Genomic DNA, 12,345 nt, shown 5'->3' with positions numbered 1-12,345 from the left:
CATGTTATATTCACGTCATGTTATGTTCAAGTTCATGTTCATGTTATGCTATGTTCATATTCACATTATATCTCAAGTTCACATTTATATCATGTTATGTTCAAGTTTATGTTAAGTTTACGTTCATGTTTATATTATGTATGTTCACGTTCATGCTATATTTCAAATCCATATTATGTTTCAAGTTTACATTTTTGTTATGTTACTAGTCCATGTTATGTTTTAAGTTTAAGTTCATGTCATATCATGTCAAATTCGGTTCATGTTTCAGTTCAGATTATGTTAGTTATGCCATGATATATATTAAGTTATGTTATACTTATTTACAACTTTAATTATGCATTCATGCTTTTACTGCCATACATGTATCATTAACCTGTGTGGGAGTTTCCTGTTAACTTATTGAGATTTGTAATCAAATCTCACCGTGATAGTCCCAACTATCATTCCCCCCGAATAGTAGGCGATGTGTCAGGATCAAAGTAGAGAGTAGACACTGGTAGACTGGAGGAGGTTGACTAGACGCCACAGACACGACGCAGAGCTTACAACTTCTATAAGTAGTTTTTGGACAATATTCTGACCTCGTTAGTTGAATTACATAAGTTACTCGACGAACTTCCTCAATAATGTACTTTTGGTAATGTAAATATGGAATCTGGTCTCTCATATTTTTAAGATTACAGCCTGCTGAGACTTGTACTGAAATTATGAATGTTTATTTTGTTAAGTATGCTTAGATTAAGATTTAACTATTTGATATATTATAAGTTTAGTGCATAGTATTGCTCAAAAAAAAATTATCCGCTGCGAATATTGCATAATGCTATATACATGATAGGAATACTACATCTTATATGTCATAAATAGAAACAGGTAACTTTGTGTTGCATGTCCCAACGCTTTAGATGTCCATTCGATCTCAAGCAGAATCTGGGAGCATCACATTATCCCATTGTCATTGATGAGAACTACTTCCAATTTTGCATTTATTATCATGTAAATTCCAAAGTGCTTTTCAAGGACATTACAGAAACTATCAACGTGGTTATTGGGTAATAATATAAACTACACATTGCATCACGGTTTCTCTTTCGAACCTGTCGATTATACACAAGCAATCCAGCCTAAACTGACGATTGAAGTCCAATGATACCTGACCAAAATTTTATTAAAAATTTGTCAGGCTCCTGTATGTATGAGGGATGGATAAAGAGTTAAATCGAAAAGGTACAATGGGAACTGTCGCCAGAAGGTTTCACGACTGCATTCCCTACCTTACCCAACTACGTAAGCTAGTTTTGCTGGCTAGTTAGAAAAATTGCCGACAAATGCATAAAGCTAAAGAACAGAAATTACCACATCCAACTCTTGCACCTGCATTCCCGGTAGTCTTGCTAAGTTCATGTCCACCTGTTGCATTAGCCTGTATAATTAGCTCATTTTCCAAGAGGAATGTGATGATATACACGTAAACATAAATACAGTTACGGCTATGTTAAGGATAAAACCAACCATTGAACTTAGAAATATTTTAATAATTCTGGATGGCCATGTGCGATCATATATCTCATAATTCTTGAATTTACCAACGAGAATCAATGTTCACTTTGAGCATGCTTCCAAAAAAAATCTTCCAGATAAAAGCTTTCCACACCAGAGGTCCAGGCCACCAAAAGGTCTAGGCATCTTCAAAATAACATCATCCCTTTACCTCATGCATATATGGGAAAGACCTATAAAGGTTCTTCACGCAATGCCAGAAACTATCATTAATTCCTACCAATAGAGATCCAAATCCTTTTTTTTTTTTTTTTAGTAAGTATTAGAGATTCAAATCCTAAGTCCCATTCTAGGCGTTTCTGGCTCGCAGGAGTTGCTCATATTTTTCCCATGTAACTTTATCACCTACACAAAACTCTGTTATGTAATTTCTAGAGAATCTTAGTGAAGAGGCAGAGTTTTTGTAATTATTATTATTATTATTATTTTCTTTTTCTTTTTTTCTTTTCTTTTTTTGAGTAGAGTTTTTGTAATTAGTTATTGCATTTAAAGTTCTCTTTATATTTCTCACTTGACCAACCTTACAGAGGCATGATTCCTTAATGCAGGTGTACCAGACAATATGATGGGTGTCCAAAAAATTGGCGCAGGTGGTATAAGTTAAGCTTCTGGTCTAACCAGTTGAATGTAAAAGAATATTCAATGAAAAAGCCTCAGCAAAAAGGCTTCACTTCTTTTCTCCTACTATGACACATGAAAGTACAAAGAATCTCCTTGGGTTCCAACACATCAAACACAGTCAAATTTGATCAAACATGGTTTCTATTTTGGAAAGTCCTTCATAAATAGGTTATTGAAGTTCAAACGAAGGTCTCAAGGTCAAGACTCAAGATTATGAAATTAGGGAACTAAAATGTCTGCTGTTAAACCCCAAGGGGTTGGTCCAAGTGGTGAAGACCTTGGTCTTGGGGTATCACTCCCCTCAAGGTCCAAGGTTCGACATCTCATGGATGCAAACAATCCTTTGGGACCACATCCCCTGGTGAAAAGCCAACGATTTAACCAGCTCCACATAAGGAAATTTCTGAAAGTGTGGTGCACGGGACCTGGTTTCACTTTACAATGATGGGTCTGAAGGGCCTTACCTTGAAAAGGTTCCCCAACATAAAATAATTAAAAAAATTAAAAAAAAAAATGTCTGCTGCTAGTTTGCCACTCAGAGAGCATTGAATCGATGAACATTTTGGAGTTATGATCGACACTTAAAATGCCCAAAAGGTTGGGAGCATTTTCATATTTTCACAATTTTTAATAAAGAATAATGAAATTGGGGCACAGAAACCACGTTTTTTTATTGGCATCAAATACACTAATCCCAGGGTACACATGCTCTCGGCAAGAAGTTTCCTAAAGACTACAAGTACATCTCAAGTAATTCAAAGGAAATTCCCCTAGTCAAATAGCCCATAGAAATTGTTTGTGAACAAAGATTCAAACCTTAGACCAAGAGGGAGTATACCAGCAAGACCAAGGCCCTTACCGCTTAAGCCAACCCCTAAGGATTTTTGTGAATGGTATATTGAGAGAAATTTTCAGAAACTTCGTAAATTTACAAGGAAATCATCGTAAAACTTCAATTATGCTATTATGGGAAGAAGTTAAAAAAATATGTGGACTATTATTAATGAGGTGGCCGGCCCTAACACACGGACTAAAGGGATTGGGTTAGGGCCCAATGGGAGGGCTACCATGTATGGATTTCAAGCGTCTTTAAATGGGCCAATGGGTGACCTAAGATGCAGACTGAAGGGATTGAGCTATTATTTTTAGGGCACATTTGGGGCCTCAGATGAGACAAAATTCTCATCTAATCTTCTTTCATCTCATCTTATCTTATTCCCAAATATAATTCAAATACAAATCAGCACCGTTTAGTTACTTGCTCTTTTTATAAATTTAGGGAGGTATTATATTTTTTTTTTTTAAACAATGAGCGAGAGAGCCTTAACACATCCTTCCACTGCCACCCCTCAACCATCATTGACCAAAGAGTGACACATCACCTCCGTCACAAATGACGTCGACAAGCCCCAGCGTCTTTGCTGAGGGTCGTCTGGCGTCTGTCCTCTTCGGCAAACTAGTTTTTTCTTGCTATCTCTCTTTGCTCCTCCGGTGACTAGGAGTTTTCTTCTCCAGCAACCTGTGATCTAAGCCTTTGCCTCCACCACTGCCACAAACTTGATCGGCGTACTCCGGAAAAGCCATTATGTGGCCTCCGACGTCGTCCTCCTTTGACGATTGGGAGTTTTCTTCTGTTTTCTCCAGTAACACAATTTAGGGACACTGTGACCTAAGCCTTTGCCTCCAACATCACCACAGACTTGAATGACGGACTCCAATGACTCAATTGTTGGTTCTCCTCCGGCGACCAGGAGTCCATTCTGTCTCTACCTTTGATTTGAAATGGGCACAAAACTGCCTTTTTTTTTTTTTCCCCCTTGAGAGGATGAAGAGGGAGCAGTAGGGTATCTCTATTTTGGGTTTTGGGATTTGATGATGATGATGTGTGATGTGGATTCGTCTCAATTGGAAGATGAGAGGTGGTGGTCGAAAGTGGAATAAAAAACTTTCGTTTTTACGAAAGAGGGAGGTAATAGTTTTCGTATCTCTAAACGTAGCAAAAGGATAGCTAAGTTCATGTGTCTAAGTGGATTAAGGATTGTTTAGAACTTACCGGTCATGAAGGTTTCTTCAGAAGCTACGGATGAATAATGGAGTTTTTATAATTCAACATCATGTTAATGCAAGGGGTAGCTTTCTGGAACTCTCAGAATTCCAGAATGGAAGGAGGAAAGGTTTGTTGGTGATTCCGGAGGGCGCAAATGGCTTTGGAAGGAAAGGCTTTATGCAGTCGTTGTTACTGGGTTCAAAGCCACTTTTCTGAAGCATGTAAATAGGAGGGGAGTTTGTTGGTGGAAAAAAAGTGGGAAGGTCTTCCTCAATTAAAGGTGCTTCGTACGCTGCGGTGTTGAGGTCAATGGCGGGTAGTCCGACCGAGATCAGCTCAGTGACAGAAGGAAAGGGGAAGGCACATGTAGGAGAGAAAGGCCATCAAGTGACATTGGGAGAAGTGAAGGGGGTCTTGTGGGATGTTATAGATTAATTGAAGGGAGTTATGGAGTATGTGAGAGATTTGATGATTAAAGTGGATAAGGGGCTGGACCTAGTCATGGGTTTTGGTGGTGGGTCAAGAATGGATGAGGGAGGGCAGGAGGTAGATCCTTTGGGTTTGAAGGAGACAAGTGTGCTGGCAAAGGTTTCAACGCCGTCACATATAAGGTCATTGGACACTGGCATCTTTGTCCATGCCAGTGTTACTATGCCTCCAAAGGGAGCAGTAGGGCCTCAGGCACAAGTTGTAGATGCAGTTGGTACTTCTGTCCAAGGTTCATTTTTAGTTGAAGATGGGGAATCCATCCAGGGTCTTGAGTACTTTCAAAGAAACAGTCGAGCCTCTTTTAGAAGATGGAAATGGGGTCACATAAGGTTGTGTTTCCCCTTCCTGTTCTATGTCTCCTGAGGGAGCAGTAGGGTCTGACAAAGTGGCATGGCAAGGATCGTCACGGGGTGGAGTACATACAAGCAATGTTGATGTGGGGTGGGGGGGTGGGGGGGGGGGGACGAAACTGTAATGGTGACAGAAACAATGGACAACAACCATATTGTTGTCGAGCAACCATATGGCGGGAAGGAAGTTTGTCGTTGGTGCCTCGTGTGGAGGAAGGTTTAGGGGAGTGCAGTTGGGTACTGAGTCTGGGGATAATGTTGTTCCCCTGGTTTCTCTTCCTCCATTAAACGATATAGCGAGGTCACCATCGGATTGGGTTCTGAATAAAGTTAACAGGTTTCAGCAAATCTTGGGGCTTACACATGGATGATATGAAGACAATATTAAAGCACTACTCACTGCGATTGAGGCTAGCCACGCGCATGAAACCAAATCACATTTTAAGAAAAGCAAGGAGTTAAAGCGTCTTTCATGGGCAATCAACTATGATGCTAAGAGAGATAGCTCAAGTCAAGGGAAGACTAAAGGAAGGGCATTGTGAAGATGTTCTCATAGTAGGTTTTTCGGGTAGAGGATTAGTTTTATAAGGAACAAGGAGCTAGGGTTGGGGAGGTGTGTTCCATTCTAATTTGGACTTGGAGTTTGTGGGTAGTGTTTCACGGGCTCTCTAGAGTCTAGTACGGGCTAGGTGTTTTCTTGTATACGTCTAGTATACTTGGTTACTCCTATTGATATATATAATATTTTTAGTTATCAAAAAAATAATAATTCAAATACAAAATTTTCAAACTAATCATTACAACATTTTCAAACTTTAAAATAAAAAATAAAAAACAATTCCAACATTTTCAAATCTCCAAAAAAAAAATAATATTATAAAACTATATTCTTTCAATATTTTAAATTTATAATATTTTTTATTCAACTTTTTCTCTCATTTCTCAAATCCAAAAAATACTCAACTCGAACCATCTCACTACTATTCACAAACTATCTTACTACTATTCACAAGATTCTCATCTCATCTCACTCCTCAAACCTCCTCTTAAACCCTAGAGCTCAATTTTTAAATGGGTTCATCCTCATGAAAGTTTAAATTTTAAGGAGTCTTAAAAAAAAGATATGTAGCATCCTATCCCTAACAGGAAATGGGTGCAATTCATCTGCACTATTAAGTATATAATGTAGAAGAACTAGTTGAACTTAGAGCTCAATGTTATCACTAAGAGATCTGACTGTGCAACACTCTACTTAGCAGACTTGCAACACCACAAAAAAACTACCAGAAGTATGAAAAACCATCATAAATATTTTATGGAAAAATATCACCTCATTATTTCCTATATTGGGATCAATTTTACAATTAATATGTAGGGGTAACTGGCTTTGGTAACTAAATTTCAAATACAATGAATCTCACGTGTGATCCAAATCAAAAGTTCTAGGTGCTACAGGAATCCCTAAATTGTGGGCCTGATCTTCCTTGAACTGATTAAGCATTGACTAATCTAGAAAAATTGTCAGCATAGTTAAAAGACTCAGAATTTGAATATTTCATTTTATTTTCTGAGTCACTATTAAGAAATAAATGGTCAAGATGGGTTGAAAATAATGATTTTGATTGCCCCGTTTTACATAAATTAAAAGTATAAAAGCATTATGTATGTTAGTTCATCGTGAAGGGCACCATTTGTTGTGGCCATGGAAGCTTTGAGTAGAATGTTGTTCACTGCCAAAAAAAAATGTTGTCTGCTGTGTTTGGGGGGTGCATTTATGATGGGCTTTTTGGTGGGGGATACTCATAGGAGCATTCCTAACATTTTTCATTTGTTGTTTGAGGATGACACTAATATTTTCTGATGCAGATTGAAATAAAACCCAGTCATTAGGGGCACTCCTATACTTTGAAGCAGTTTCTGGAATGTAAGGATAATGTCAACAATGTGTGGAGTTTGGCTAGTGCGTTGGGATGCAATGTATGTTCCCTAACCAAGAAGTACCTTGGTCTTCCCTTGGGTGATCCTTTCAAAGCTAAGGCGATTTGGGATGATGTGCTTGAGAAGGATGAGCATAGATTGGCAAGACGGAAAAGACTATATTTATCAAATGGTGGTCACACCACATTAATTAAGCATGCCCTTTCAAATTTACCCACTTATTTCCTTTTCTTGTTTCCTCCTCTGATTGGGGTGGCAAATTGCATTTAGAAGCTTCAATGTGATTTCCCTTAGAGTGGACTAGGTGAAGACTTTAAAGTTCACCTCACTAATTGGGAAAAGGTGTGCACTCCAATTTTGAGTGGTGGCTTGGAGGTTCAAAATTTGAGGGCATTGAATTAGAAACTCTCCGATAAATGGTTATGGCATTATCAACATGAGAGAGAAGCATTGTGGAAGGTGGTGATTGACTCTAAATACGGTAGTGCTAGAGGGGGGGGGGGGGGGATAGTGCTCTATGGAGGGACAAGGAGCTTATGGAGTGGGGCTGTGGAAAAACATTAGAAGGGGCTGGGCCCATTTTCATGGCATACTATATTTGTGGTGGGGGATGGCTCCAAGATTGGATTCTGGCATTTCTTGCAGAGATAAGAGCTCTGAAAGACTCCAATTGCACATGGACAAGAGGCATCGGTGGGGGAGTTATTGGAGATCTCAGGTGATACTCTCAATGGAATGTCTCCTTCCTCAAAGCAGCCTGTGATTGGGAAGTGAGCACTTTTTCCAACATGTTGTATCCCACTGAGCTATAAAGCCAAGAGGCATATCAGATGCTGTGGACTCCTTCTCAAAAAGGGAAATTTTCTGTAAGCTCTTACTATAATGGGACCACCTTTCAAGAAAGCATCTCTTTCCCTTGGAGGAACATTTGGAGGTAGTAAGGCACTGTTGAAGATTGCCTTCTTTGGTTGAAGATTGCCTTCTTTGTATGGACAACTTCCTTGGGGGAAATCTTGATCATGGGCAACCTATGTAAATGCCAAATTGTTCTTGTAGACTGGTGCTATCTGTGCAAGAAAAGTAGTGAAATAGTAGACCATTTACTACTCGTTGTGAGGTTGCTAGGGCCTTATGGGACAACCTATTCAACATAATAGGGCTAGCATGGGTGATGCCAGGGAAGGTGGCTGATCAGCATGCCAGCTGGGGAAGACTATATGGCGTTCTGCAAATTGCAGTTATTCAGAATATGGTCCCCATTTGCGCTATGTGAAGTATCGGGAAAGAAACGACTGAAGCTTCAAACATAAAGTGCATCCAATGGAGGAAATATTTGGGAATTCCTTGTATCTATTTGGTCTTAGCTCTAGCTAGGTGCATACTCTTGTTTACGTCCTGTGTACTAAGGCTTCGCCTAGTCTTTTATTTCCATCAATCAAATTTCTTACAAATCAAAAAAAGTTATAACCATCAATCAAATTTCTTACAAATCAAAAAAAGTTATAAAGGTAGTTGCGAGTGCTAAATCAAATAGCAGCTACGTACTAGATAAAACTAGGTTTTATATGCTTACCAGGTGAAATTAGGTTTTTTAGGTGATTCTAGGAAGAGTTTCAAAAATAGACCAACTTTTTTGGGGTTATAGGACAGACGTGGCTAGTAAATTCCTTAGCTTGTTACATATGTTAATAGAGCCACCTAGTAAGACAAACCATGTAAGATAAAAGTATTGTATGATATGACCCTAACAAAGACATTAAAAATTTAATATTGAAAGTATGTTGGTTCGTACTGGGAAAAGGAATAACACACATAAAGTGGGTTAAGTTTCCAAAATTGACTATATGATAAGTGAAATAGGCTTTTACAAGTGACCATAGAGAAGCTTATATTGACTAGTCTTTTTGGGGTAGTGCAAATACGGTAGAGCTTTCCCTTTATAGTTATGCCTTATGTGTAACAGCTTAGAAATTAAATGTAAAAAGAACTGAGCTTTTCTAGCCCACATAAATGCCCAATAGCTTCCATTTCTTTAACAAAATGTCAAACCTCAATATGCTTCTTTCTCTATTGAGTCAATATGATGAAAATCCATGAGAAATTGAAGTTCAATAATACACTTTAGGTGAAAAAAAAAAAAAATAGATTTTTGTATAATTACCTATCAAAAAAAGGTTTTGTAACCCTAATCATCCTCAACATGAAGTTTTAAATTGATTTGACCAAACAAAAACCAATTAGTACGGTAAAATTAGCCAATTTCTTTTGTGTGGGAGATAAAAGCTTGTAAGGTTGAGCAAACAGAATTAGAAGGGGTAAATTAAACTACCCCCCAAGGCACAGGGCAAAAAAAAAAAAAAATCTGACATTGTTTACTTTTGTGCTTTTTAGAGAAGAAAAATCACGAAATGACTTGGATCTATGGATTTGAAAATTTGAGTACAAGACCACATGCAAGGAGTTCTACGGTCATCATGAAAGTCGCAAATTCAACCACCTGGGTTTATACAGGTAATGTGAACTTGGTTAACCAACGGGTCTTTAGTTAGAATTCTGGAAACCCCCCAGTTAGTGCCTTCTTCCGTTCTTCCCATGCAAGGCCCACATTCTAATATTCAGAGGGATTGCACACAGAAGTGGGCCCATAATGTGAGCTTGATATTTAATGTTGGCCTCCTTCCTTGTAGCTTGAACTTCTACGAATGACAGTGTCTAACAGATACTTCGACCATCTAAGTATATATCTCTATGTCCCATAAGCATTGTCTAAATGACTTTAATAACCTTACCTCTACCAAGATCATCAGGATCAGCGTGCACAACAACCGCCCTCCCAAGTATGGAATGAGGACCACTGAGCAGAATCTACATATGGATACAGCAAGAGAGGGAAAATTAAAGATATGAGACAAACACAGGTGAATTAAAACCCACAATGACACCGTGGAAGCATAAAACGTAAAACAACTTGAGGGCAGTTTCCAAGAACAAAAATCCATCCATTGGGACTAACAAGAAATCATAACTACCGATCAGAAGAAAGTAATTGGCACGAGAAAAATACAATGAAATGAAAAGGAAAACGCAACAACAACTATAGAACTGGCGTCTGGAACCTGATATTACAACTTAAATTGATTACCTGATCATCCTTGATGGAAATTTCAGCTACTCCTGAAGAGTGGAAATTATGGTATAGATGAGAAGTTATCTCATTACCCCTATAATATTAAATTACACACTGCAAAAGACATAAACTGCACATACCATCTGGGCCTGCAACAATGTTACCCAAATCACCAGCGTGACGCTCTTTATCCATAGGAGATCCATGATACTTCTTCAGTGGGTTGAAATGAGGACCTAAAATACAGATAAATTTGAAACATAGCATCCATCCCACAAATTAAACAATACCCATAATCGTAAAGAACATAATATTGCATGAAAGATGAAGATTCAAGACAAAATGTATAGACAGAAACACAGAGAGTGCCAGAGAAGATTGCCAGTGGAGTTGCAGCCATTGGTTGTATCGCCAAGAGCGTGAATATGGAAGCCGTGAAGGCCAGGTGAGAGTCCAGTAATCCTCCCTTTCACATGGGTTGAACCTGTAACATACAAGAAAAATCAGCACTAAAACACAAATTCAACCGTCCGATGGAGCGGACATAGAGAGAGACCGTAGGGGTCCTGGACGAAATTGAGAGAGCCTCTAATGTTGTTGTCCCCGGAGATGAGAACCACAGCTTTCACAGTGCTCATTGTAGCGGTATGTCGTGTGTGACTGTGCGGGCAGCTTGGGCTCGTAAATACGTCGAGTGCATTCTCTCTCCGTCTTCCAAATTTTGGATAAAATTTAGTTAATAAAAAAATAAATTTCTATCTTAACTAGGGTAGTAACGGGTTTTAAAATAAATAAATGGGTTGGATTTTGTACTTTTTTTATAAAAAAAAAAAAAAAAAAATCGGATCAATATATATCACTTTTAAAATTTAAGAATTAATACTGGACCAATTCATTACCAAAACTGTCATTTCTAATTTTTTCAATTTTGGCCTGATTCTGTCCAATTTTACAGATTATTTATGTTAGCAATAATATAATATTTATATATAATAAACTATTAGTTTATTTATATTATAGTATAAATATATTATTTTATGATAATTAACACATACTAGTATAGTATTGAAAAGTAAGTTTATATTAATGACTTAGTATTAATGCTTATATTTAAGATTAAAATTTATATGTTATATCAAATATTGTATTAAAAATCATAAGACTAATTTATGTTATATTATATGTTATATTAATTTTATGTTATAAGATTAATAAAGTTGAATAGTAAGATTAGAATTTCATATTACATTAATTAGCAATTTAGCATATAATATATATAATCTAATATAAACAATTATAAATATATATATTGGTCTGGTTCGGTTTAAACCGGTTTTCAAAATATGAAAACTGATATCACATCATTTTAAGGCTAGTCTTGATTCTTAAGAAACGGTACCACATCGGGCCGCTTAGAAATTAGAGTACTAAATCTACCAGTCCGATCCGGTCTAATCCAATTCAACCAATTTTTTATTTTTTATTTTTTTTCCATTTTCAAAACAACCGCACAAAGTCGCAAGGTGGTTACACATATTTCTAAAATTTGTCATTTTTTTTAAATGAAACCTAACACCTTAAGATTTTCAAAAAGTTGTCTCTAACAACTTCTCAATTTTCTTTCAATCATTATGATCGTTATTTAAGTATAATAATCAACCTAATTTTTTACCAACACCAAAATAAAAATACTATTAAAAAAATAAAAATATTTACTCATCATCATCATACCACAGACCATACATAATTTTTTTTTCCTTACCAAATGTATGGTGTGTGGGGATGATAAGTAGCAAAACTCTAAAAAAATTATATTCAAACAAGATTTAACACCTGAAAGTCCCAAGCTCTCTACAACAACCATAAATCCATTCAATGACCCCAGACCCTCAATTTCCTTAAACCACCTTAAACAATTCCATCCTCTTGTTAACGTGTGTACCACGACCTCTCCTATCATGACCCTGCACACACCCCGATTCCCTTCTCCATATTGTGGGTAACAACCGCACGTATGACTTCGTTACAACCAACGCTTGGCTTTGCGCTCCTTACTTTACGACAGTGTCCTCTAGCCTCCTCCAGCAAAGAGGCAACGACTTCAACCCTAGAGTATTACTATCTCGCCTAAACTCATTGTTTGCTAAATGACAACCCAGGAGATGTCATTATATTATCATATGCTCCAAATATAAGTAACTATGAGAGCT

The 12,345-nt window shown here is 37.4% G+C and overlaps 1 protein-coding gene across 1 annotated transcript; it reads right to left on the bottom strand.

Moving 5' to 3' along the window:
- Positions 1–961: 961 nt before the first annotated feature.
- On the bottom strand, positions 962–10,854 carry LOC122279441 (superoxide dismutase [Cu-Zn] 2). Its single transcript, XM_043090118.1, has 7 exons — positions 10,692–10,854; positions 10,518–10,619; positions 10,276–10,371; positions 10,151–10,182; positions 9,798–9,873; positions 1,360–1,413; positions 962–1,156 (listed from the first exon to the last, which is right to left on the bottom strand). The coding sequence occupies exons 1-7, from the start codon at positions 10,771–10,773 to the stop codon at positions 1,128–1,130; spliced, it is 471 nt and encodes a 156-aa protein (XP_042946052.1). The 5' UTR covers positions 10,774–10,854; the 3' UTR covers positions 962–1,127.
- Between the last annotated feature and the right edge of the window lie 1,491 nt (positions 10,855–12,345).

The sequence above is a fragment of the Carya illinoinensis genome, chromosome 10 (assembly GCF_018687715.1).
Source record: "Carya illinoinensis cultivar Pawnee chromosome 10, C.illinoinensisPawnee_v1, whole genome shotgun sequence".
Lineage (NCBI taxonomy): Eukaryota > Viridiplantae > Streptophyta > Magnoliopsida > Fagales > Juglandaceae > Carya > Carya illinoinensis.
Note: the sequence above shows the minus strand (reverse complement) of the source record. Positions and strands in the feature narration are given on the sequence as shown.

Coding starts and splice junctions, on each gene's coding strand:
- LOC122279441 (XM_043090118.1), bottom strand. CDS start 10,773: ATGAGCACTGTGAAAGCTGTGGTTCTCATCTCCGGGGACAACAACATT. Junction 10,372..10,517: donor CAATGGCTGCAACTCCACTG/GCAATCTTCTCT, acceptor TCTGTATTTTAG/GTCCTCATTTCAACCCACTG. Junction 9,874..10,150: donor TTTCCATCAAGGATGATCAG/GTAATCAATTTA, acceptor ATCCATATGTAG/ATTCTGCTCAGTGGTCCTCA.